At 43.4% G+C, this 25,630-nt stretch overlaps 1 protein-coding gene across 5 annotated transcripts in view; it reads left to right on the top strand.

Annotated features, from left to right (window-relative positions):
- RPRD1B (regulation of nuclear pre-mRNA domain containing 1B) overlaps positions 1–25,630 on the top strand; it is an 866,932-nt gene that overhangs the window by 703,442 nt on the left and 137,860 nt on the right. For all 5 annotated transcript variants that reach the window (XM_044090202.1, XM_044090200.1, XM_044090199.1 and 2 more), the window contains one exon: positions 24,908–25,083. In XM_044090202.1, the coding sequence (XP_043946137.1) occupies positions 24,908–25,083 (176 nt within the window). The remainder of the gene's footprint in view (positions 1–24,907; positions 25,084–25,630) is intronic.

The following is a 25,630-nucleotide window of genomic DNA, read 5'->3' as shown; positions in this document are numbered from 1 at the left end:
CCGTTGGGAGAGCCAAGATTTTTCAGAATCTAAAAAGAGGCTCAGGGATTTTCTTTTACTACCTCAGCACAGGCCTCTAGCCATTCCACCTGTGTTAGACATTGTAGATGTATTTTCGGAGTCTAGTCTGACCCCTAACTCCTTACCCCCAGCTCCTGTTAAGCCTGACAGATATTACAGGGTTCTTGACTCACACAAATTCCTTTTTAGAAACCCTGCTGCTGACCCAGAAACTATTTCACAGGGTCCAAAGGGAGTTGAGGCTTCCACTGCAAAAAACCCAACCCCCTCTGACAGAGATTCAAGGGCACTGGATAGATTGGGAAAAAAGGTTTACACATCTGCAACTTTGGCTATAACGGCCTTAAACTGTCAATTTCATATGCTTAAGTATCAGCAACATGTCATGGGATTGCTTAAACAGAAAATGTTAAATTCTGAATGTGCAGAAAACAAGGAAATGCAGGATTTATTGTATGCAGCAGAACAAGTTAGAAAACGTACTTTGCAATGTGGTTTTCATTCTTTGTAGGCCTCCTGCAGGGCCGCAGTTACAGGTTCTGTAATTAGGAGGCATGCTTGGTTAAAGGAACAAAATCTGCCCGATCATGTTAAAGTAAAATTACTAGGTACACCTTTACAGCGTGATACTTTAGTGTTAAGGCAGAAGAGGTGTTAAAGAAAATGTAGGACAAAGCTAAATCTGTGCAAACTGTCAAAGATTTTTTACAAGTACAACCACCTAGGTTTAGTAGACACTGGCCTACAAAGAATTGGTCCTTTCCTGTGTCATACTGACCTCAAAGGGCAGATCCAGGCGCAAGGTTCTTATAGGCCCAAGCAATGGGGGGGGGCTTCTACCTCCAAAGCTGGAGAAGATAGATCACAAACATACAGAAAACAGTCCCAATGACTTCCCCCTGCTTGCACCAAGCACTTGCCTTCTGGCAGCACCCTTAGGGGGAAAATTAGCACTTTTTGCTCAAAATTGGCACATCATAACCCAGGACAAGTGGGTTCTAAATGTAGTGTCACAAGGGTACAAGTTCCATTTCCATACTCTGCCAAAGGCAAACTGCTGGCCAGATCTGCCAAAAAATCAATGGACAGAGGCACAAAAACAAGTCTCATCCCTCATGGACATGGGGGCCATTCAACAAGTACCAGAGCAAGAGCAGGGACAAGGATTTTACTCAAGACTGTTCTTGGTACCCAGAAAGGACAAGGCCTGGAGGCCGATACTGGACCTATCTATTCTGAGCACTTTCCTGGATATTCCGAAATTTAAAATGTTGACTTTGCAGCAACTTCTGCCCATGCTGGGCAAGAATGCCTGGCTTGTGACTTTAGACCTAAAAGAGGCATACCTGCATGTTCCAGTCAGACAATCATGCAGAAGATACCCAAGATTCAAGGCTGGTTCAATGCATTACCAATTCTCTGCACTGCCCTTTGGCTTATCTACTGCGCCCAGAGTCTTTACAAAGTGCCTGGCGCCAGTAATTGCATTCTGCAGACAAAGAGGAATACAAATATATCCTTACTTGGACGACTGTCTCATTCAGGCAGAGAACAAGGACATTCTTCTTCAACATCTGGCATTTGTGAAAAGTTTTCTAACATGCCTAGGGTGCACAGTCAATAAAAAGAAGTCAAAACTAGTACCCTCACAAGAGATAATATTCCTGGGTGCAAGCTTGAATACAACTGCCCAGATGGCTTATCTCACGCCAGACAAACAAAGGCAACTGACTACCTATTTCAAAATGTTGGTAACAAAGGCCCAGTTATCTGCAAGAAAAATTCTGCAGGCTTTGGCCTTCATGGCCTCCTGCATCCTACTAATTCCATATGCAAGACTGCATATGAGGAAACTTCAATGGTACCTAAAAAACATTTGGACTCAACATCGCCACAGCCTGGAAACAGTCATTACTCTCATTCCCTGCCTGCAACAGGAGTTTCGATGGTGGGCAAAGGCTTGTCACCAGAACAAGGGACAGCCATTCACACTACCTCCAGCCAGGCCGACACTAACAATGGATGCATCAGACTATGCCTGGGGAGCCCACATGGCAGGAAGATGCATTCAGGGCACATGGTCCTCAAACCAAATGCATCTACATATCAATCAAAAAGAGATGTTAGCAGTTCAAAATGCACTGACAGCCTTCAAGGACCTACTTCAACTGGAACAACTACTGATAAAGACAGACAACACCACGGTCATGTGGTATATAAACAAGCAGGGGGGCACACATTTTTACCCCCTTTGCAGACTAGCCATGACCTTGTGGGACACAGCTTTGACTTACCAAGTACATCTGCAGGCACAATTCCTGCCAGGAAAGGAAAGTACTCTGGCAGACAAACTAAGCAGAAACCTCATGGATCCCCACGAGTGGAAGCTGGATCCACAAGTCTTCAGCATGATAACAAGGAAATAGGGATGCCCGGACATAGATCTATTTGCCTCCCTTCTCAATTACCAACTAAAAAGATTCTGCACAAGGACTTATCACAGACAAGCATGGAAAGTGGATGCCCTATCTTTCAGCTGGAAAAAACTATCAGTATATGCCTTTCCTCCACTGCCACTCCTCCCCAAAGTGCTCCTAAAGGTCAGACAGGAGAAGCCAAAGATGATACTGATTGCCCCAGACTGGCCACGCCAGTACTGGTATCCAATACTAAGGAACTTATCTCTATACCCAGCTTGGATCTTACCTCAAATACCTCGACTGTTGTCCCAGCAAAACAATCAGATCATGCACAGCCATCTCAGGACATTAAACTTGGCAGCATGGCGGATAATGTAGTCATTCAAAAAACACCACTCAGTAAAGCTGTGTGGATGTCATTCTGGAAGCAAGAAGGCCTAGTACTAGAAAGTCTTATGCTGGAAAATGGAAGAGATTCTGTGCCTGGAACCAGGCACAAGGAACTGATACAGCGGTACCAAGTATTCCTCAGATTTTGCAATACTTAACTGAGATGCTGGACAAAGGCCTATCTTTTTCATGCCTCTGCCTTTTCAGCTCATTACAATACAGAGCCACCACTTTTTTCTCACCCTTTATTAAGGCAGTAACTCAGAGGAGCCAAAAATGTAAGGCCCCCAAGGAGACTACCAATACCTGCATGGGACCTCAACTATGTCTTGGAAAAGCTCACACTGCCTCCTTTTGAGCCAGCTTCTACTGCTAATGTGAAGTTTTTATCTTAGAAAACAGTTCTGCTCTTAGCAATTACTTCTGCAAGACGAGTTTCAGAGCTACAGGCGCTCATGGCTGTGGAACCTTTCATAATTTTTCATCCAGACAGGATCTCCCTGAGGACAAACCCAACATCTATGCCTAAAGTAGTGTCCACTGTGGCTCTTATCCAAGCCATCCATCTGCCAACCTTTTACCCAAATTCACAGAACAAGGGGGAGAGAATTCTGCATTCTTTGGACGTACACAGACAGCTTAGATTCTACTTGGACAGAACCAAAGCTTTCAGGAAGACAGAGCAATTACTAGTGGCATATGCTGCAGGGTCGCAAGGGAAGCCTATCTCAAAGCAGACTATTTCTAAGTGGTTAGGCCACTGCATTCGTTTCTGCTACTTACACCATGGCAAGCCAGTGCCTAAGGGCATTAGGCCTCATTCCACCAGAGCTGCAGCCACCTCAGCAGCCTTTCTCATGGGAGTACCAACCAGAGACATTTTAGAGGTGGCTACTTGGAGTTCAGTGCACACCTTCACAAAGCATTATCATCTGCCACTCTCCTCTAAATCCAGGGCAGGCTTTGCCACTGCAGTCCTGCAGGACCTCATAGCCGCTCCTACTGCTGTCTAGTTCCAGCCTCCCAACCATAGCTTTGGAACTCTACCCAAATGTAATGACTGCAACAGTGAAACACAAAGAACATATTACAGTTGTGTACACTTACCATAAATGTAGATGTTCGAGTGTATTCACTGTTGCAGTCCAGGTTACCCACCCACCTTCCCCCTTTTTTTCTTTTGGATCTTATCTTTCCTTCTCTGATTTATACTACCTATGTAGTGTATTTGCTTATAGATGAAGGTAAAATATGACATCTGGGGCAAGAAAGACTGAAGAAAATGGCATTGGCTGCTTCTTTTATACTCCTGACGACCTGATGTCAGGGAAGGGGCGACAGCAGCCAACGCAGGACCCAAGACTTGAATTCGGGCCGGCTGAGGGCAACCTGCCAGCAGGATTACCCAAATGTAATGACTGCAACAGTGAATACACTCGAACATCTACATTTATGGTAAGTGTACACAACTGTAATTTCTGTTTGTGCTCATTCTACCAGGGCGGTGGCCTCTTCTGGTGCTTCTTTGAAGGGTCTATATACTAGATCCATATGGGAACCTGCTACTTGGTCTTCTGATCACACTTTCACCCAACATTACAAGTTGGATGTCGTTTCTAGGGCCAGGGGAAGTTTTGCCAGGGACAATCCTTCATGGATTTTTGGACTTTGTTCTTTGGCTTCCTCCTTCATACTTTAAAGTAGCTTTAAACTCTCCCAGCAATAAAAAATATTGCATCAGTGATAAGGAAGAACAGAATACAGTTGTGTAAGATCTTACCGTAACAGTAGATGTCCTACTTCTCACTCTTGCAGTATTCTCTCACTCCCTCCTACCCTGTTATTTTCTGTTGTTTTCCTTCTGGCCAAGTGGTCTTTCTTTTATCCTCTTTTCCTTCTGCTGCTGCTTCTCTCCCTTGGTGTATGTGTTAATGCTTTCCTGTAGATTTGCTCTAATTTTTCTGGGACACGTGACTTCTGAGGATTAGGCACTTGTCTGTCACATGTGTACCTTACACTGTGCATGTAGGACATATGTCTGACGTTTGGCGCCTTGAAGATTTAAAGGCTTTGGTATATTGTCCAGATGTTTGGTTATCCTCTGCAGGATATCCCAGGAGTAGTTATTTGCTCCCAGTATCTTGGTTCCTTTGCCAGTTTTCTCCAGTAAATTCCAGCCTCCTCTTAACTATTTGTGTACCCCTAATTGCAGTCATCCCTATCAACAGGATCTCCTTTCTCCAGTCTCGTGTTGCCTTAGTTCTTAGAATACTTCCTGCTGTTCATGAATATAATATTCTGCATGACTGCTGCTGATGTTCATCATGTTACCCTGCTGCAGTCATCACACTTGGGTTATCCTGCCGTCAGGCGGTCCCGCAGTCGGCCTGAATTCCAAAGTCTTGGTCCGGCGTCTGTTGCTGTAGCTTCTTCCCTGACGTCAGTGCACCAGGGGTATATAAGAGGCATCCGATGCCATTTTCCCCAGTCTTTCTTGCCGCGCGGTGCCCGAAGCAGAAGCAGTTCGCAAGTGCTGGTCGGCCGATACCTGAGATTTTCGATTTAAATTTCAGTCCGAAGTCTTCAATAAAGCTAAGTACCCCATTGAGGAACCTTTTCTTGCCTCAGTCCGATGTCAGAAAAAGTTAACAATTGCATTTCTTGTGGGAAGCAAATACCTCATAAGGACTTCCATTCCTATTGTATTCCTTGCCTAGGCCCAGACCACGACGTCACAGGTTGTCGGTTTTGTGCTAGGTTTAATAAACGAACTATCAAACTCCGTTTTGACTTCGCACGACATTACTTTGGTAGGAAATTTAATTATATCATGTCGTCGGAGCAGCCGATGACCGGCATGCATAAAAAACGCAAGGATAAGGACAGGCAGCCTAGGAACAAGCCAGACTCCAAGGCCTCTGCTGGGCCTGTCGCCGGTTCACCGGTTTTCAGTGAGGCGCCTACGCAGCCCCTGACGACCGTAGAACTAGAACCCCAGACAGCTGCGGATTCTCAAGCGGAGTCTACTAGGCCGACGCAGCCATCTTCATTAGGCCCTTCCGACAGCGGAGCAGAAGTAGACCCCGGTGCAGTGGAAACACCTTAGGTTACAGAAGGTGTCTTCAGACCGACTACACTCACCATTAAGTCTTATTCTAAGCTTAAAACTCCTTTAAAACCAAAGAAGACTGTACATCAGTCTACAGTTCAAGGCCCCATGCCTAAGAAACAGATGCTTAAGATGGCTGAAGATTTGATTACCCTAATCAGGGGTTCCCAACCCCCTCCTGATAAAAGACCAAGACAAGAGGAGGATTATTCTTCCTCTGACCAGGTTTCAATTTCCTTAGATTCTTCTGAGGAACAGGATTACACTTTTCCACCTTATGAAGACTCTGATGCTGAAGACTCTATTCCCTCAGCATCTCCCCCTGAAGACTACTCCTTTGGGGAAACTTTACATACCATGAGGGAACATTTCCTCTGGGAAGGCCAGGACTATGATTCTAAGAAAAGGCTCCGAGAGCTCCTTTTACTACCCCAGCACAGACCTCTTGCTATCCCTCCAGTTTTAGATATTGTGGATGATGTTTACTTGGAGTCTAGTCTAAATCCAGACTCTCTACCTCCTGCTCCAGCCAAACTAGACAGATACTACAGAGTACCTGACTCACACAAATTCCTTTATAAAAGCCCTGTGGCTGACCCAGAAACAATTTCCCAGGGTCCTAAGGGAGCTAAAGCTTCTATGGCTAAAAATACTGTGCCCTCTGAAAGGGATTCCAGAGCCCTAGATAGATGGGGAAAGAAAATATACACCTCAGCAACTCTGGCTACGAGAGCATTAAATTGCCAGTTTCACATGCTGAAATATCAGCAATTCCTAATGTCTCAATTAAAACAAAAAAATGAGCACACATACTGAACAGTCTGAATTCAAGGAAATGCAGGATCTGTTGCATGCAGCTGAACAGGTGGGCAAACATACTTTACAATGCGGATTTGATTCATTGGAAGCTTCCTGTAGAGCAGCTGTTACTGGCTCTGTCATACGTAGACATGCTTGGTTAAAAGAACAAACCCTTCCTGATCATGTTAAAGCAAAATTATTGGATGCACCTTTACAACAGGATGTATTATTTGGTGTCAAAGCAGAAGAGGTTTTAAAGAAAATGGAGGATAAGGCAAAGTCTATGCAGACTGTCAAGGATTTTTTGCAGGTACAACCCCCTCGTTTCAGCAGAAATTGGCCAACAAAAAAATGGTCCTTTCCATCTTCTGACAGATCACAGAGGGGCAAATACAGACGCTCAAGGGGCAGAGGTCAGTCCCAAGGCCCTTAGAAACCTCGCCAATGGGGTACTGCTACCCAGAAAGGAGGAGAAGACAGGCCCCAAGCTAGCAGAAGACAAACACAATGACTCAATCCTCAAACTACCAAGCAAATCTCTCCTGGCAGCTCCCTTGGGAGGAAAATTAGCATTTTTTGCAGACAACTGGCACATCATCACAAAAGACAAATGGGTCCTAAACATTGTCTCTCAAGGATACAGATTCCACTTTCATACCTTACCAAGGATAAAAGGAATGCCAAACCTGCCACCAAATCAATGGGCAGAGGCACAAAAACAAATTACAGCTCTCATGGACATGAGAGCCATTCAACAGGTACCTACACAGGAGCAAGGACAAGGATTTTACTCAAGACTCTTTCTAGTCCCCAGAAAGGACAAAGCCTGGAGACCCATTCTGGACCTTTCAGTTCTAAACACCTATCTCCAAGTACCCAAATTCAAGATGCTAACACTACAGCAGCTTCTTCCCATGCTGGGCAAGAAGGCTTGGCTAGTAACGTTGGATCTCAAGGAGGCATACCTGCATGTCCCTATCAGACAAAATTGCAGAAGATACCTCTGTTTCATTGCAGGTTCAACTCATTATCAATTCTGTGCACTGCCCTTTGGCTTATCTACTGCGCCCAGGGTCTTCACAAAATGCCTGGCACCAGTAATTGCATACTGCAGACAAAGAGTAATTCAAATATACCCATACCTGGACGACTGCCTTATTCAAGCAGAAAGCAAGGACATTCTTTTAAAGCATCTGGCGTTTGTCAAACACTTTTTAAGTTGCCTTGGGTACACAGTAAACGAAAAGAAATCAAAACTAGTGCCCTCACAGAACATATCATTCCTGGGTGCCAGCTTGAATACAACGGCCCAGATGGCTTATCTCACGCCAGACAAGCAACAACAGCTGACTCAATATTTCAAAATGATGGCAACAAAGACCCAACTCCCTGCAAGAAAAATTCTGCAGGCCTTGGTATTCATGGCATCTTGCATACTACTGATACCATTTGCAAAACTGCATATGAGGAAATTACAATGGTACCTGAAAAGCGTATGGACTCAGCACAGCCACAGTTTGGAAACAGTGATGCCACTCATTCCCTGCCTTCAACAGGAGATTCTATGGTGGGCACAGGCATGTCACCTCAGCAAGGGTCAGCCTTTCACCTTACCCACAGCCAGGCAAACTATGACAACAGATGCATCGGACTATGCTTGGGGAGCACACATGGCAGGACAGTGCATTCAGGGCAAATGGACTACAGATCAGAGGCATCTGCATATCAATCAAAAAGAAATGCTAGCAGTACAGAATGCCCTAACAGCTTTCAAGGACCTCTTACACCCAGGACAACTAATAATAAAGACGGACAATACCACAGTAATGTGGTACATAAGCAAGGGGGCACACATTCCTACCCTCTATGCAGGCAAGCAATGACCTTGTAGAACACTGCACTGTCTTACCAGGTTCAATTACAAGCACAATTCCTGCCAGGAAAGAAAAACACATTGGCAGACGACCTAAGCAGAAACATCATGGATCCACACGAGTGCAAACTAGATCCACAAGTATTTGCAATGATAGCTCAAAAATGGGGACGCCCAGACATGGATCTGTTTGCAAGCCCCCAAAACTACCAACTTCAAAAATTTTGCACAAGGTCATTCCATCCACAAGCTTGGAGAGTGGACGCCCTCTCATTCAGTTGGAAAACATTAACAGTGTATGCCTTTCCTCCACTGCCTCTTATAGCAAAGGTACTGCTGAAAGTCAGATTAGAGAGGCCACAAATGATACTCATTGCACCAGACTGGCCACAGCAGCATTGGTATCCAATTTTAAGGAACATGGCCCACGGCTCACCATGGATTTTACCACAGATTCCTCACCTGCTCACCCAGCGAGCCAATCAGATTCTACACAGCCAGCTCAAGACTTTAAACCTGGCTGCATGGCAAATTACCTAAACAACCACCCAACACCTCTATCCAAAGCGGTTATGGATGTCATTCTGGAGGCCAGGAGGCCCAGCACCAGGAAAACCTATTCAGACAAATGGAAAAGATTTTACGCCTGGAACCAGGCTAAGGGCCAAAATCCACTGGATCCAAACATTCCTCAGATTCTACAATATTTAACTGAGATGTTGCACAAAGGACTTTCCTTTTCATCTATTAAGATCCACGCCTCAGCAATTTCAGCTCATTACAACAGGGATCCTCCTTTATTCTCACATCCACTCCTAAGACAGTACCTCAGAGGGGCTAAGAACATAAGACCGCCAAGGAGAGCACCAACACCTACTTGGGATCTCAACTTTGTTCTGGAAAAGCTTACACTGCTGCTCTTTAAGCCAACTTTTTCAGCTGATTTAAAATTTCTTTCATGGAAAACTGCCCTGCTACTAGCAATAACCTCAGCTAGAAGAGTCTCAGAGCTACAGGCACTAATGGCAGTGGAGCCTTTCCTCATTTTTCATCAAGACAGAGTCTCTCTACGAACTTAACCCTTCCTTTATGCCAAAGGTGGTATCCAGTGTGGCCCTTAACCAAACCATTCATTTGGCCACCTTTTTCCCAAATCCCCAGAACAAAGGAGAAAGACTCCTGCACTCTTTGGACATTCACAGGCAATTACGTTACTACTTGGATAAAACTAAGGCTTTCAGAAAAACTTACCAGCTCTTTGTAGCCTATGCTACAGGATCACAAGGAAAAACTATCTCAAAACAGACCATTTCTAAATGGATAGGGCATTGCATACATTTCTGCTACACGCATCATGGGAAACCGGTACTTGCGAACATTAGGTCCCACTCCACCAGGGCTACAGCTACATCAGCAGCCTTTCTCAGGGGAGTGCCAACCAAGGATATTCTGGAAGCTGCAACTTGGAGTTCAGTGCACACCTTCACCAAACACTATCACTTACCTCTGTATTCTAAGACTAGAGCTGGTTTTGCCACTGCAGTTTTGCAGGGACTACTAGCTTCTTCTAACCCTGTTTAACTCCACCTCCCATCCTTAGCTTTGGGATTCAACCCAAGTGTGATGACTGCAGCATGGTAACATGATGAACATAGTACAGTTTTGTACCTACCATAAATGTAGATGTTAGAGTGTTCACCCTGCTGCAGTCCAGGTTACCCTCCCTCCATCCCCTCTGTACTAGCTGAACTTATCTATACCACTCTATCCTATACAACCTCTGTGGTGTATTTGCTTGTGCCTAAAGATATTGTTTTATTTTTATCTAGCTATATATATATATATATATATATATATTTTGCCTACCTATTGGGGGCACCTGACATCTGGGGCAAGAAAAACTGAAGAAAATGGCGTTGGATGCCTCTTATATACCCCTGACGCACTGACGTCAGGGAAGAAGCGACAGCAACTGATGCCAGACTAAGACTTTGGAATTCAGGCCAACTGCGGGACCGCCTGACGGCAGGATAACCCAAGTGTGATGACTGCAGCAGGGTGAACACACTAACATCTACATTTATGGTAGGTACAAAACTGTACTTTCTCCTTAAGGATGTGCATCCCTCTCTCTCCCCTTTTATCTTGAATTTCCATCTTCCTTCATCATCATCCCTTTCTTTGTTGAATTATAGCTTTCTGCTTAATGGCATGTATATGAATCTTAACTGTGTAGCTCTAAAATGTCCCTTCAGATGAGGTAATCATAAACCACCTTCTTTTATTGGCAGGAACAACTTATCCCACTTGACCCTTGCCCTGTTCCCCACCCAGATAAAATATTTTTGTCAGTCCCTCTAAGTAATTCTTGTTACTTGTTAACCATATCTCTTTTTCATTTATTTCTGCCCATATGTTTAAACTCCAGTTTCATTTTAACCCACTCGTAGGTATAACATCTGAAGAAATTTCTGTCTTCTATAATAATGCTCAAATAATTTCCACTACCCATTCCTTAAATTCCATCTTTTTTAACAGGTAGGTGGGGAAGCGCCATTGTCTCATTTATACTTCATTACCCTGCATTTTTATTCTAGTTTTTATTGATGCATGATGTGAAATAGTTACTGGATATGTGTTGAAGCTGTCAATTAAATGTACTTGTTCCTGTGAAATATAATTTCTGCCTAGTCCAGCTGTTGTACCTTGAGGAATAATATGTAAATTCTGTCGGAGTTGCTACTACTGAATTCATGTTATCCATACCAAATATGTTCATAAATATCTTCAGAAATCTACCGATGTCCTTCATGGATGCATCTGCAGTCATAACAAATGGGTTGTCCTGTCGTCAGGCAGCCCTTCGGTCGGCCGGATTCCAAAGTCTGGGTCTGGCTTCGGCTGATGTCGCACTTCACCCGACGTCATCTCTGCTGGTCTTCGGGTATAAAGGCATCAGCCGACGCCATTTTCCTCAGTCTTTCTTGCCGCGTGGCGCCCGAAGCAGAAGCTGTTCGCAAGTGCCGGTCGGTCAGATCCAGAGATTACTACTACCGAATACTACTTCGAAGACTTCTAAAAAGCTAAGTACCCCGTTGGGGACTCTTTCTTGCCTCAGCCGATGTCAGAAAAAGTCAATAACTGTTACAAATACCTCATAAAGATTTCCACTCTTACTGTCTGCCTTGCTTAGGCCCAGACCACGACGTAGCAGCCTGTTCGGCCTGTGCTTCCTTCAACCGTAACGCTAGGCCGGGTCGGAGTTTGCTGAACAGTTTTTCGGCTCAGACTTTGCATACATTATGCCGTCGGATCCTCCGACTACCCAAATTGTTAAAAAACGCAAGGAAAAAGACCGACACTCGCGGTCCGCGGTTTCGTCCGAAACCACGGTTAAGCAAGCGAGTGTCTCGGTTTCGCCGAAACCGAAAACTGGTCAATCTTCAGCCGAATCCATGACTACTACTGAGGCTCCCGCTACTTTACCTGAATCGGCCTCAGAAATTTTGCCTACAACTGTGGCTTCTAGTGAGTTATCAGACACCATCCCTTTGGATGTCTCTACCCCAGCACGTGGTGCTGCTAGACCCCCTGCAGCCATGTCTATCAAGGCCTTTGCCAGGGCTAAAGCAGCCAAATCTGCTAAGTCAGTGCCTGTTAAACCTCCCTCACACAGGTCCACTTCCAGTTCACAAATGCTTACTCTGGCAGAAGATTTAATATCCTTAATTAAGGGGAAACCTTACATGCCATGAGAGAGCAATTCCAATGGCAGGGACAAGATTTCTCAGATTCAAGAAAAAGGCTTAGGACTTTGCTGCACTTACCACAACATAGGCCCTTAGCTATTCCTCCTGTTTTGCCTGTTGTGGATGATGCATTTAATGATGTCTGCACTGCTCCTGATTCTTTACCTCCAGCCCCTGCCAAACCTGATAGATTTTACAGGGTGCCAGACACTCATCACCACCTATACAAGGCCCCACTGGCAGACCCCAAAACTATTTCCCAGGGGCCTAAGGCAGTAGCCTCGACCACAGCAAAAAACCCCATTTCTTCAGAAAGGGAATCCAGGTCTTTAGACAGATGGGGTAAAAAAGTTTACACTTCTGCTACTCTCTCAGCTAGAGCTTTAAACTGTCAGTTTCACATGATCCAATACCAAGAGTTTATGCTTGATCAGTTAACTAAAAAACTAACCTCTGATGAATCTATAGATAAGAAATATGTATTAGAAATGGTGAATAACATACAACAGGTTAGTAACCATTCCTTAAATGTGGCTATGATGCACTGGAGGCTTCATTTAGATCAGCCATGACTGGCACAGTGATAAGAAGACATGCATGGTTGAAAGAGCAGGTCATGTTAAAGCTAAGCTATTAGATGCTCCTATGGATAAGGCCAGTTTATTTGGTACACCTGCCCAGGAGGTAATGAAGAAAATGGAAGAAAAGGCAAAATCTGTACAAACAGTTAAAGATTTCTTACAGGTTCAGCCCCCAAGGTTTAGCAGGAACTGGCCTGCCAAAAATTGGTCCTTTCCTGACTCCACAAGATCCCAAAGGGGCAGGAATAGACGCTCCAGAGGCAGAAATCAATCCAGAGGAGGTGCCTACAGAGGACGACAGTGGCAAGGTAATAACAGAGGCACAGACACGACCACTACCACTGCAACAGGACAATCACAGTGACTTGGCTCTAACTCCGCCTACCAGGGAGCAAATAGCAGCACCATTAGGCGGAAAGTTAGCCTTATTTTTGAAAAATTGGCACTATATCACAAAAGACAAGTGGATTTTGCAAACCATAGACCAAGGCTACCGGTTCCACTTCCACACCTTACCAGTCAAAAGAGGAATGCCAAACCTGCCTCCAAATCAAAAAAATAGAAGCTCTACAACAGATAAGGCAATTAACAAAGATGAGAGCTGTGGAAAGAGTACCAATAACAGAACAGGGCAAAGGATTCTACTCCAGACTCTTCCTAGTACCAAGAAAAGAAAAAAGCTGGAGACCTATTCTCGACCTGTCCATCTTAAACACATACATCATTGTCCCAAAATTCAAAATGCTGACCCTACAGCAACTTCTTCCCATGCTGGGCAAGGAGTGTTGGCTGGTAACTCTAGATCTCAAGGAGGCATACCTGCATGTCCCCATTCGACCAAATTGCAGAAGATACCTCAGATTTCTTGCAGGATCAGAGCATTATCAATTCTCAGCATTGCCCCTTGGCTTATCTACTGCCCAGAGTATTCACAAAATGCCTGGCATCAGTAATCGCCCACTGCAGACTACAGGGAATCCAAATTTATCCATACCTGGACGACTGCCTGCTACAAGCGGACAACAAAAGCAAGCTGACAACAGATTTACAAAGGGTCATTTACTTGCTACAAGCCCTGGGATACACAGTCAATTTACAAAAGTCAAGGCTGATACCATCCCAAACAAGAACATTCCTGGGCTGAATTGGACACAGTAAAACAAATGGCATTCCTAACTGCAGAAAACAAAAAGAACTCCCTCTTTACTTCTTGGCATTAACAAAACAGAACAAACTAACAGCAAGAAAAGTTCTGCAGGCCCTGGGCTTCATGGCATCATGCATAATCTTGGTCCCACATGCCAGACTGCATATGAGAAAACTACAGTGGTACCTAAAGAATTTATGGTCCCAACACAGGCACAGTCTAGAAGCAGAAATACCACTAATCCCATGCCTAAAACAGGAGTTCCTATGGTGGGCTCAAGCATGCCAGTCAAACCCAGGCCTACCCTTCCACAACTTTCAACAAGCCAAACCATCACAACAGACGCCTCAGACCTAGGATGGGGGCACATGCTGGACAAATGCGCACAAGGATTGTGGACTCAGGACCAGCTGCACCTGCACATAAACCAAAAGAAATGCTGGCAGTAAAACTGGCAATCCAAAAATTCAGACCATTCCTCAAAGAAGGACATTTGATGATAAGGACAGACAACACCACAGTCATGTGGTACATCTACAAGCAGGGAGGCACTCATTCATACCCCCTATGCAGAATGACTTTGGACCTTTGGAATCTGGCACTCAGCTACAACATCCAGTTACAGGCAATATTTGTACCGGGAAAGGAGAACACTCTAGCAGACATGTTAAGCAGAACCACCACGGATGCTCACGAATGGATGCTACACCCGGACATCTTCAAGACCATCATAAAGAAATGGGGAATGCCACAAATAGATCTATTCGCTTCCCCTCTCAATCACCAGCTCAAAAAATTCTGCACAAGGACATTCCACCCACTCGCATGGAAGGTGGATTCGCTCTCCTTCAGCTGGAAAGGTCTGACAGCATATGCATTTCCACCTCTTCCCTTGATACACAGGGTATTACTAAAAATCAAGGAGGAACGGCCAAGGATAATCCTGATAGCTCCGAACTGGCCAAGACAACACTGGTACCCATTGCTGAGGAGCATGTCTCGGAGAAAATGTGGACAGTACCCTGATGCCTTTGATGTTAACTCAGAACAACTACAGCATCATGCATCCAAACCTAAAAACTTTGCAACTGACTGCCTGGAACATCACATAGCTGCAACTAATCCAGATCTTTCCCAAAGGGTTAAAGACATTATCCTTGAAGCCCGCAGACCTTCAACAAGAAGGAACTATGCAGGAAAATGGAAAAGGTTTGTCATTTGGAGTGCTGAAAGAGGAAAAGATGTGTCAGTATAGATATTGCTAACATTCTGGAGTATTTGGCAGAGCTTCTACATACAGGCCTGTCCTATTCCTCCATCAAGATACATGCATAAGCTATTTCAGCAGAATACAGCTTTGATCCACCTGTCTTTTCACATCCTCTACTCAGGCAGTTCCTCAGAGGGATCAAGAATGTAAAACCTCCTAGGAAACCACCATTACCAGCATGGGACTTGAACTTTGTGCTAGAAAAGTTGACACTCCCTCCGTTTGAACCAGCAGCAACAGCAGATCTACAGCACCTGTCATGGAAAACTGCTTTCCTACTGGCAATTACCTCAGCAAGGAGGGTTTCTGAACTTCAGGCCTTAATGGCAGTACAACCCTTCCTAATCTTCCATCAATATAAGGTGTCCATGAGAACTAATCCTACATTTATGCGTAAGATGGTATCCAGAGTGTCTTTAAACCAGGCAATCCACCTACCTACCTTCTTCCCCAATCCACAAAACAGAGGGGAAAGAATGCTGCATACCTTGGATGTACATAGACAGCTACGCTACTACCTGGACAGAACCAAAAGTAACAGAAAAACTGACCAGCTTTTTGTAGCCTATGCAACAGGAAGGGAAGGAAAAGCAATTTCCAAACAGACAATCTCCAAATGGATAGGAAATTGCATACGATTCTGTTACTCCTACCATGGAAAACCAATTCCACAGAACATAAGGCCTCATTCTACAAGGGCTACAGCCACTACCACAGCTTTCTTACGAGGAGTGGCAACCAAGGACATTATTGAGGTGGCTACTTGGACCTCCGTGCATACATTTGCCAAGCATTATAATTTACCTCTGTATTCTAGATCCCGAGCAGGGTTTGCCACTGCTGTACTGCAAGGGATCCTAACCACACCATAATTTTTTCTTCCTCCTCCCTAGTTTGGCTATGGTATTCTACCCATTTGTTATGAATGCAGATGCATCCATGAAGGACATAGTACAGTTTTGTACCTACCATAAATGTAGATGTCCGAACTGGATAGCATCTGCAGTCAGGATTACCCTCCCTCCTTCCCCTCTGTGGTACTCCTAGGGTATTTACCCTCTTAATAGCTAGCTGGGGGGGGGGGAGTCTCTTATGTTGTATTTGTTTGTATATATGTACATACATGCTTATTTTTTGTGTTTGCCTTCTATCCTTTTGGAAACATTGGCATTTATCCAAAATTTAGCCTTCCAAGAGGGCAACTGGCATCTGGGGCAAGAAACACTGAGGAAAATGGCGTCGGCTGATGCCTTTATACCCGAAGACCAGCAGAGATGACGTCGGGTGAAGTGCGACATCAGCGGCCGGACCCAGACTTTGGAATCCGGCCGACCGAAGGGCTGCCTGACGACAGGACAACCCATTTGTTATGACTGCAGATGCTATCCAGTTTGGACATCTACATTTATGGTAGGTACAAAACTGTACTTTTTGTTATATTCTCCCTTCTAGGTCCCTAGATTCCTCACTGTTCCAAATCATGTTCCAGTCCTCACCTATGAGTAATATTCCCTTCTGAAAGCTAATTATTTCTTCCAAAATTTTCTTAAGCTCCATAATAGCAGTTTTAGGTGAAATATAAATACATGCCCGCACAATCCTCCTCCTCCAACTACTGTTATCTTTTTCCTCTTCTGTCACTGTTGGTTTTCCTCTGTCCCAGGTATTGTGCTGAATATCCATCCTGAAATCCTTACTTTTTATCAAATTCACATGCTCATTTCTTTCCAAATGTGTGTCCTGTAGCATTGCTATTTGCATACTGCATTTTTTAATATAATTCAATGTTCTTACATTTTTATCTATACCTCTGAGGCCAGTCACATTCCAAAATAATATTTTAGTGTATCCATTATGATAAGAAGTTATTATTCCCACCTATAGTATATGACAGTTTTTAGGTCTGTTTCCAGCAGTTGTGACCCCCTATAACCTATTAACTTAAAACAAACACACAAAACTATGTACATCTTCAAATGATGTTTAGCCCTCCTGATAGGAGCAATTGTCCCAAATTGATAGCTGCATATGGATATCAACTGACCTAACGTTAAGTTTATCTATGCTAAAACATGTTACAGCCTGTGCTTCTACTTATACTAATTGCTGTCTGTTCTTGTCTTATCTTTATTCCCTTCCCAGGTGCGACTGCAAACTAGGAGCTATAGTCAAGTCACCAAATGATGTGGACATCCTACAGAAAGGGCCTTACTGAGACAGATGCCTGGTGTCAGAGCCATGGCCTCAAGATCAATGCCAAAACGTGCATTGTTATCCCCTTTGGTAAAAACTCTGTACCCATGAACTACCACATAAGCGGCAGTCTTCTCAACACCGAATGTGTGATAAGAGACCTTGGGACCCAGGTGGACAGTAGTCTTTCCTTTGATAATCACATTGCCACGGTAGTCAGGAAATCCTTCTACATGGCACACCTCATCACAAAAGGGTTCTCATCCATGAAAAAAGAGGTCATTGTTCCCCTCTACTCGACACTCATTAGACCCATTATAGAGTACAATGCCCCTTTTGGAATGTACCTCGCAAGACATCTGCAGCAGCTGGGAAAGGCCACAGAAGTACCTCACAAAGAGAATTACTGGCCTCAAACAGATGTTCTACACTGATTGTCTCAAAAGACTCCAACTTTACTCTGTAGCATATCGCCTACTCTGATGTGATCTCTGCCTAACATAAAGCTATGTCAAACCCAGAGCTGTTGGACATGCTACACCTAAATAAATCCCAATCCTTTCGAGCTACACACTCTAGGGACCTAAACCTTGTCACCACAATAAACAGGACTTGCTGGAGGGATAGATCCCTGTCCCAGAGACTTCCCTTACTCTGGAACAAGCTACCCATCTATGTCAAGCAAAGGTCCTCATTAACACTCTTCAAGAAAAATCTTGATGAGTGAATGGGAAATAAGAAATACACCCCAGGGATCACTTATGTGGCTGTGCTCGACACGGGCACAGGAAATTAACTTCTTGGGTTGGTGTGTAAGACAGGGAACCTTGTTGGCTAGGCTTACTTAGGCCCTTGGGCCAATACCCTAGTACCTACCTATGAAAAACGGCTTATATGCATTCAGAAGACATTAACTTTTAGCCTTAAGATATCTTTAAATAAAACTAAATGATACATTGTTCTAGTAAATGCATTAAAGTATTTAGTTACCAGAAAAGCTGCCATCTCTTATTCACTTCCAGTAATTTTAAAATGTATTTTTTTTTTAGCTTAGCAGTCCTTGCAACTTTTAATTTTTACATTTCTCTCAGTAAACAATGTCCAGACCTCTAGATTTATTGACATCACCTTTAGTCAGCTTGTTTACATGGAAACAATAAGAATAAAATGTACTTTTATTTGTTAAAGTAAAACTGTTCATAACATTGTGGTCTTTCATTAAAAAAAAAACACTTGCTTAAACAATTTACCCTTAGGTTAAGCCAAATTTTAAACTTTACATATATTGTATTATATTCAGTGCACATTTACACCCCATCCCAGCAGCCTATGATTACAGCTCATTAACTCAAACATGCTTTGGTTCAGTCTTTCTTCTTTCTTTACATTGTAATGCCTACATTTCTTAAAACTAAAAGAAAAAAGTATCTGTTTACTTTATTGTCTTCATCACACACAACAATCACGAAAAACGCTTTACTATGTAACATGAAATTTATATCACAAAATGCTTTATATAAATGCTGTTAAGAACGAAAATTGTTTTATTTGGTTACTTTGTCAGTTCCTCTTCTTTTTTTTTTATTTTTTCCATTTAGTGTCCAAACATCAGTGACACGAAGTGGAGCACGTCTGTCAGCCCCCCCCCCCATCAAGTTTAACAAAGTCAACCAAATTCCAGTCTTTCTCAGCCTCCCTCTCTTGTAAAGCCATACGTCACAAATGTGATTGGTGTTTTATAGTCTCACAAGTATTCACTAATTTCAATTGTTGCTGGTCTTTTTCATGTTCCTCTCCATCTCCCAACCTCAGACTCCAGTTCAAATCCAAGGTGCTCCCAATTCTTCTAGTTAACTCGCGATTTTTTTCTGTTTCTCAAGCATTTTCTTTTGGAACATTAGCAAAGGTTTCACTGGCAAAGTCTCTCTGAGCTTTATTATCAGAAGATTAAGAAGCGTACTCCCCTTCTTTTTCATGGCTAACATTTTTGAACAAACTTTCATATTTCTTCCTTAGCTTGTTCTGCATCAAAAAAATGACTTTGATCCTCCAGGAAAAAAAATATTCTGGAGACAGCTGGGTACAGCAGCTTGAATCTCTCTCCTGCCTCACAGCATTTCCTGAGTGCTGGGATAAATTTAATTTGCTTTTTTCTGCCTATTGTACAGTGAATAATAATTTTCCACACTGTACTGTCTCCGTTTTTAATGATTTGCTCTTCTGGCACAGTTTTGTTAGGATCAAGTCTTTTCTGCTGGGATGTTTGTATCTTTACTAATACAGGTTGCGCTTGCTTTCTCATGGCCATGTTTGGAGCATACACACAATGTGCCCTTTCAGTTAACACATCCAGCTGTGGAATACTGGTCTAGTTACTTTTATTTGTGCTGTCTCAAAATTAATGTGATCTGCTCATTCCAATTTATCTGGTACAGCAGAAAATCTCAGGTTTTTCCTGCATGCTTTGTCCTCTAACTCTACCATTTTTGAAACGGCTCTTCTTGAGCAGTCTTATACTCCTCCAGCCTTTTCTTCATTTCTAACTCTGATTTTTGCAGTTTTATCAGTTCACCTGAATAGCTGTTTAAAGCTTTTTCCTTTTTTCCAGCCTTTGGTTATTTGAGTTGATATACTCCTTTTCAGTGTTTCATTTATGTTAATCATTTCTAAGCACATTTGACTTATTTTTACCACTAAATTACTGGAAGCTATCTCTTGTACCAAAGTTTGAGCTTGATCTGCTTTTTACCGAGCAGCTGCAAGATTATTCCCAGTCGGTGTTTTCTCTTCAGCTTTTCTAGTTGATGGTCTGTCAAGTTCTCTCTAAGTTTCTTCTCTGCTGGTATCCAGGAAATGTACTTACTGGCCAGTAACAGAATTTTACTAAAATAAACAGAATTACTGTCCCTTGTCTGTCAGTTTCTTTTTTCAGTCTGGGAAAGCTTAAATTAAGCTGTTGATTAGTGTGCAGCCATCTTGGAGAAGCCTGATCTTATCAAAACTTTTGATTTTTATTGACAACCACCTCCTTCACTCCTTCCAAGAAATCGGGTAAGCCCCAACACTGGCACCTGCTTCCACCATTTCTTAGTAAATTGGTATTTCAGAGTCACAATAGACTTATCCCTATCACTTCCAGCATCTCTTACTAAGGGAATGCCCCAGGGATCCATACCTGCCCCACTGTTGTTTTCAGTCTGTTAACAAATTATCCTTTGCCCTGCCTAATATTCCTATCACTGTCTTTGCTGGTGACATGGTTGTCTTTTGATCCAGTCCATCACATTCAACTGTTGAAACCCAGCTTCATTATGACCTCTGGTCTGGTCCCTTAATTCTTGGCCAAACAACTGTAAGCTACTCCGAAACCCCTCCAGAACAAAAAGTGTAATGCTTGGAATACACAAAAGTTGAAAAAAAAACAACAACAAAAAAACTCAACATTGCAGATCACAGTGGTTCCTCAATAGAAGCAACCACTTCTTTTAAATACCTAAGTTTATTGTTAGACCAGTCACTTCCCAAGCCACATTGAAAACACCAGTAAAATGATCAGTTTTCTTTTATTCTGGACCTGGAAAATATCTCCCTTTCTCTCCAAACCAGCTAGAGCTGCAGTAGGCAAAGAGAGTCCACCTTGCTCAGTTTGAGTATGACCATCATAGCCATAGTCTCTAAAAAAAAAAAAAAAAATTCACTCCATAGCCCATTGAAAATAAAATCTGCTGATTCATTTCTATCCACCCCACCCACCCAGGTACACCACTACACTACCATCCCCAAAGTCAGTTGGCAGCAAGTCTCCTGCACAGTTGAGCTACTCCTAGGGGTCTCTTCTTTTCAAGCAAAATCTGAGGGTAATGCTACTCAATTCTAGAAGTCTAAACCTCAAAATGCACTCACTCGAGGCACTCCTTAAAATGGAGAACATTGACATCTGTGCAGTGACAGAGACCTGGTTCAAAGCTCCAGAGAGCACCCCTGCATTACCAGGCTTCAATTCATACCACACCTTTCGGCCACCAAACCCAGAAAGAAGCACTAAAGGCGGAGGCGTGACCATATTCATTAAGGATATCCACACCTCCAGGCTAGTTGCACAGCATAATGCATCCGAGATTATCCAAGTGCAACTAACTCTGGGCAAGACCGCAATCCAAATTGTAGCTTGCTACAGACCCCCCACCATGCCCCAGGATTCACACTCCTCATTTCTTGATGCACTGGAAAGTATTAGGGTACAACCCAACACCCTAATAATGAGCAATTTCAACTACTCCACCATTAACTGGGAAAACTACTCATGTACCAACTCTTTTGCTCAACGTTTTCTAGAATTCATAAATTCCAATGCCTTGGATCAACTTATTCATACCCCTACCAGGGGCAGCAATATCCTAGATCTGATCATTACCAACATGGGAAACCGGTGTTCCACACCAGAGGTCAATTCCTCGTTGGTCAGATCTGACCACAAGCTAATCAGCCTAGACATCCACATCCCACCCCCAGCCCCAATCAGGGAAACCGTTGTAAAAAACTTCTCCAAAGCCAACTTCACACTTCTTAAGACAGAAGTGGCAAACTTCATAACACCCATGCAGACGGACAATAGAGGTATGACTGCTGAATCCTACACAAATGCACTTTATAAGCACTTACACAAGTGCATGGATCATGCTATCCTTAATAGAACCAAGATGTTATCCTCCAAAAAAAGGAAGCCAATCTGGTGGTCCTCTGCCATAAACAAACTCTACAACAGAAGAAAGAAACTGTTGGAAAAAAGAGTAAAATCCCATGACTGGAGGAACTCCCTGGTCAACCTCAGTAAGAAGCTGAGATCCCTCATAAAATCCTCCAAAGCTAGTTACGAAAACAAAATTGCCACTGACTCTAAAGACAGCCACAAAGCATTCTATAGCTATGTCAAGAATCTAAATGGGAACACCCAGATCTGCTCTGAGATACAGCACAATAGCACTAAATATACAGAACCAACTGACATTGCCAACATCCTAGCAGATAGGTTCAATGCTAACTTTACCCCCCTCTCACCCCCTAGAGGGCCCATCTCTATACCGGAAGAATGCAACGTTCCTATAATCACGGCTGCACAGGTAAAAAACACACTCTCCAAAGCCGAGAACACAGCATCCATGGGACCTTGCAATATCCCAGGCTGCATTCTACACGAACTACAGAATGAACTGGCACCCTACCTAAGTACCATGTTCAATCATAGCCTCACCTCAGGCTTTGTACCCACTGAATGGCGCACCGCGACGGTTATCCCACTCCACAAAGGGGGAGCCACTACGGACCCCGGGAACTACCGCCCCATTAGCCTGATGAGCCTGGTCTGCAAGGCCATGGAACGTATCATCGTGGAACTCGTAAACAAAGACATTGGTAATCTCCAAACTCTGGATCCTACCCAGTTTGGATTTGTAAAAGGCAGATCATGTCTCCTAAACCTGATTGACTTCTTTGAAGCAGTCACCAAAGCCATAGATGAGGATAAAATGGTTCACACAGCTTATCTAGATCTCGCCAAGGCTTTCAACACCATCCCCCACTCTGGAATTATAGATAAGCTCACTAAACTAGGTATAAATCCCTATGTCACAAGATGGGTTGCCATCTGGCTCACGGACAGAACCCACACTGTGAAAGTAGCGGATTTCAAATCCGACATCAGACCAGTGACAAGTGGAGTACCACAGGGTTCAGTCCTGGGTCCTCTCCTGTTTGGTATCTACTTCTCTGAAGTGCAGGCCAACACAGAAGGTCCTTGGCTAACAAAGTTTGCAGATGACTGCAAACTAGGAGCCATAATCGAAACTCCTAACGATGTGGACAAACTACAAAAGGGCCTCACTGAGTCAGATACCTGGTGTCAAAGCCATGGCCTGAAGCTCAATGCCAAAAAGTGTACTGTCATCCCCCTTGGTAAAAACTCTGTACCCATGAACTACCACATAGCTGGTAGTCTACTTAATGCCGAAAATGTGATGAGACCTTGGGACACAGGTGGACAGTAGTCTCTCCTTTGATAATCACATCGCCACAGTGGTCAGGAAATCCTTCTATGTGGCTCATCTCATCACAAAAGGATTCTCATCCAGAAAAAAAGAGGTCCTTGTTCCCCTCTACTCATCACTCATTAGACCCATTGTAGAGTACAACGCCCCTTTTGGTATGTACCTTACAAGACATCTACAACAACTGGAAAGACTACAGAAATACCTCACAAAGAGGATTACTGGCCTCAAACAGATTCCGTATGCAGACCATCTCAAAAAACTACAGCTTTACTCCATCGCATATCGCCTACTCAGGGGCGATCTCTGCCTAACATACAAAGCTATGTCAAACCCAGAGCTGTTGGACATGCTCCACTTAAAGAAATCCCAATCCCTCCGAGCTACACGCTCTAGGGACCTAAACCTTGTCACCACAGTAAACAAAACATGCTGGAGGGATAGATTCCTGCCCAGAGACTTCCCATACTCTGGAACAGACTACCTATCTATGTCAAATAGAGCTACTCATTAGCACTCTTCAAGAAAAATCTTGATGATTGGATGGGAAATGGGAAATTCACCCCGGGGATCACTTCTGTGGCTCTGCTCGACAGGGACACAGGAAAATAATTTTCTTGGGTGGCGAAATTCAGGGTACATTTTTTGGCTAGGCTTGTATGGGCCCTAGGGCAGATAGCCTAGTACCTACCTATGAACCTATAAAATACTTAACCAGGTGCCTTCCCCCACCTGTTGCTGCCAAACTCCATAATAAAACAACCCCCTACAACCTCCACAACCTCTACCATTTTCACTTCCTTACTCCAGCTCCCCCAAACCAAACAGGACTGTGCCAACCATTCTTTCTCCATTCTTGCACCAAACTCTGACAGTCCTTCCCCCCCCCTAAAAAAGTCTTCCCTTTCCCCACTTTCAAAGTACAACTCAAAAGACAGTACTATCAAAAATCAGATTGCAAGTGCTTTTTCACTGGACACATCACCCAACTCCTTCCTCACTTTCCTCATTTCTGCTAAGATCCTCTGTTCTCGTCTGATGCTTCCCTCTCCATTAACTGCTAAAATTAATCCACATTTGTTTTTCTACTTTGTTAGTAATAGTTAAATACTGTTTCAATTGTTTATGGAATTCTGTACCTTCTGTGATTACTCCATGTTTGTGAATTTGTTCCATTTTATTTGTTTGTGAATTTTTTTCACCGTGGTTGTACATGAAAAGGGAGTGCTGTAATCAGTGTACTACCCTGGTAAACAAATGAAGTAAAATAAATAAATTTACCGTTTTCTTGCATGTGATTCTTTCACAGATAAACAAGCAGCAGAGCGTTTGTCTAAAACGGTTGATGAAGCTTGTCTACTGTTAGCAGAATATAATGGACGCCTTGCAGCAGAGCTGGATGATCGACGACAGCTTGCTCGTATGTTGACAGAATACACACAGAGCCAGAAGGAAATACTATCAGAAAGGGAAAAGAAACTGGAAGTAAGTCATAATCACTGTCATTACTAGTACTATCATTAGGACAGCTCTATATTGCCTTGCTGTGTCAGCTGTAGAAAAACAAGATGCAACGTTTTATGTGGTGGTTTGCATCTACAGAAACTTATCACAATACATTGCCTCTACAGATTAATGTATTTCACTGATAGCAAGCAAGACTTTGGATGTCAGTAGCATTATTTTAAGGGGTGTATAGGGTTATATATGCATGGATAAGTCTGTGTTGCAGTCACAAATTGACTGTGATAAACACTGACCTCCCGATCAGTTATATTTATTAACTCATTCTCAATAAGTAGCTTTAAAAGGCTAGACCTCTTGCATTTTGTCTACATCTTAGAAGCTTAAATGGTTTCTGAAAAAGTCAAGTTAAAAATGTTATTTAAAAGTACAAGCAACAGAGTCAGCTCTGTGGGGTATAGTGATAAAGCTGTGACCAATGACTAAGCTGACCTAAGTTTAATTAGCGACTCGGGTAATTGTAGGAGCTGGCCAGGAAGTGGGAGTGAGCAGCCACTGCTAACTCACC

The sequence above is a fragment of the Protopterus annectens genome, chromosome 12.part0 (assembly GCF_019279795.1).
Source record: "Protopterus annectens isolate FY-2018-M chromosome 12.part0, PAN1.0, whole genome shotgun sequence".
Lineage (NCBI taxonomy): Eukaryota > Metazoa > Chordata > Ceratodontiformes > Protopteridae > Protopterus > Protopterus annectens.
The sequence above is the reverse complement of the archived record's forward strand: the minus strand, read 5'-3'. Positions and strand labels throughout refer to the sequence as shown.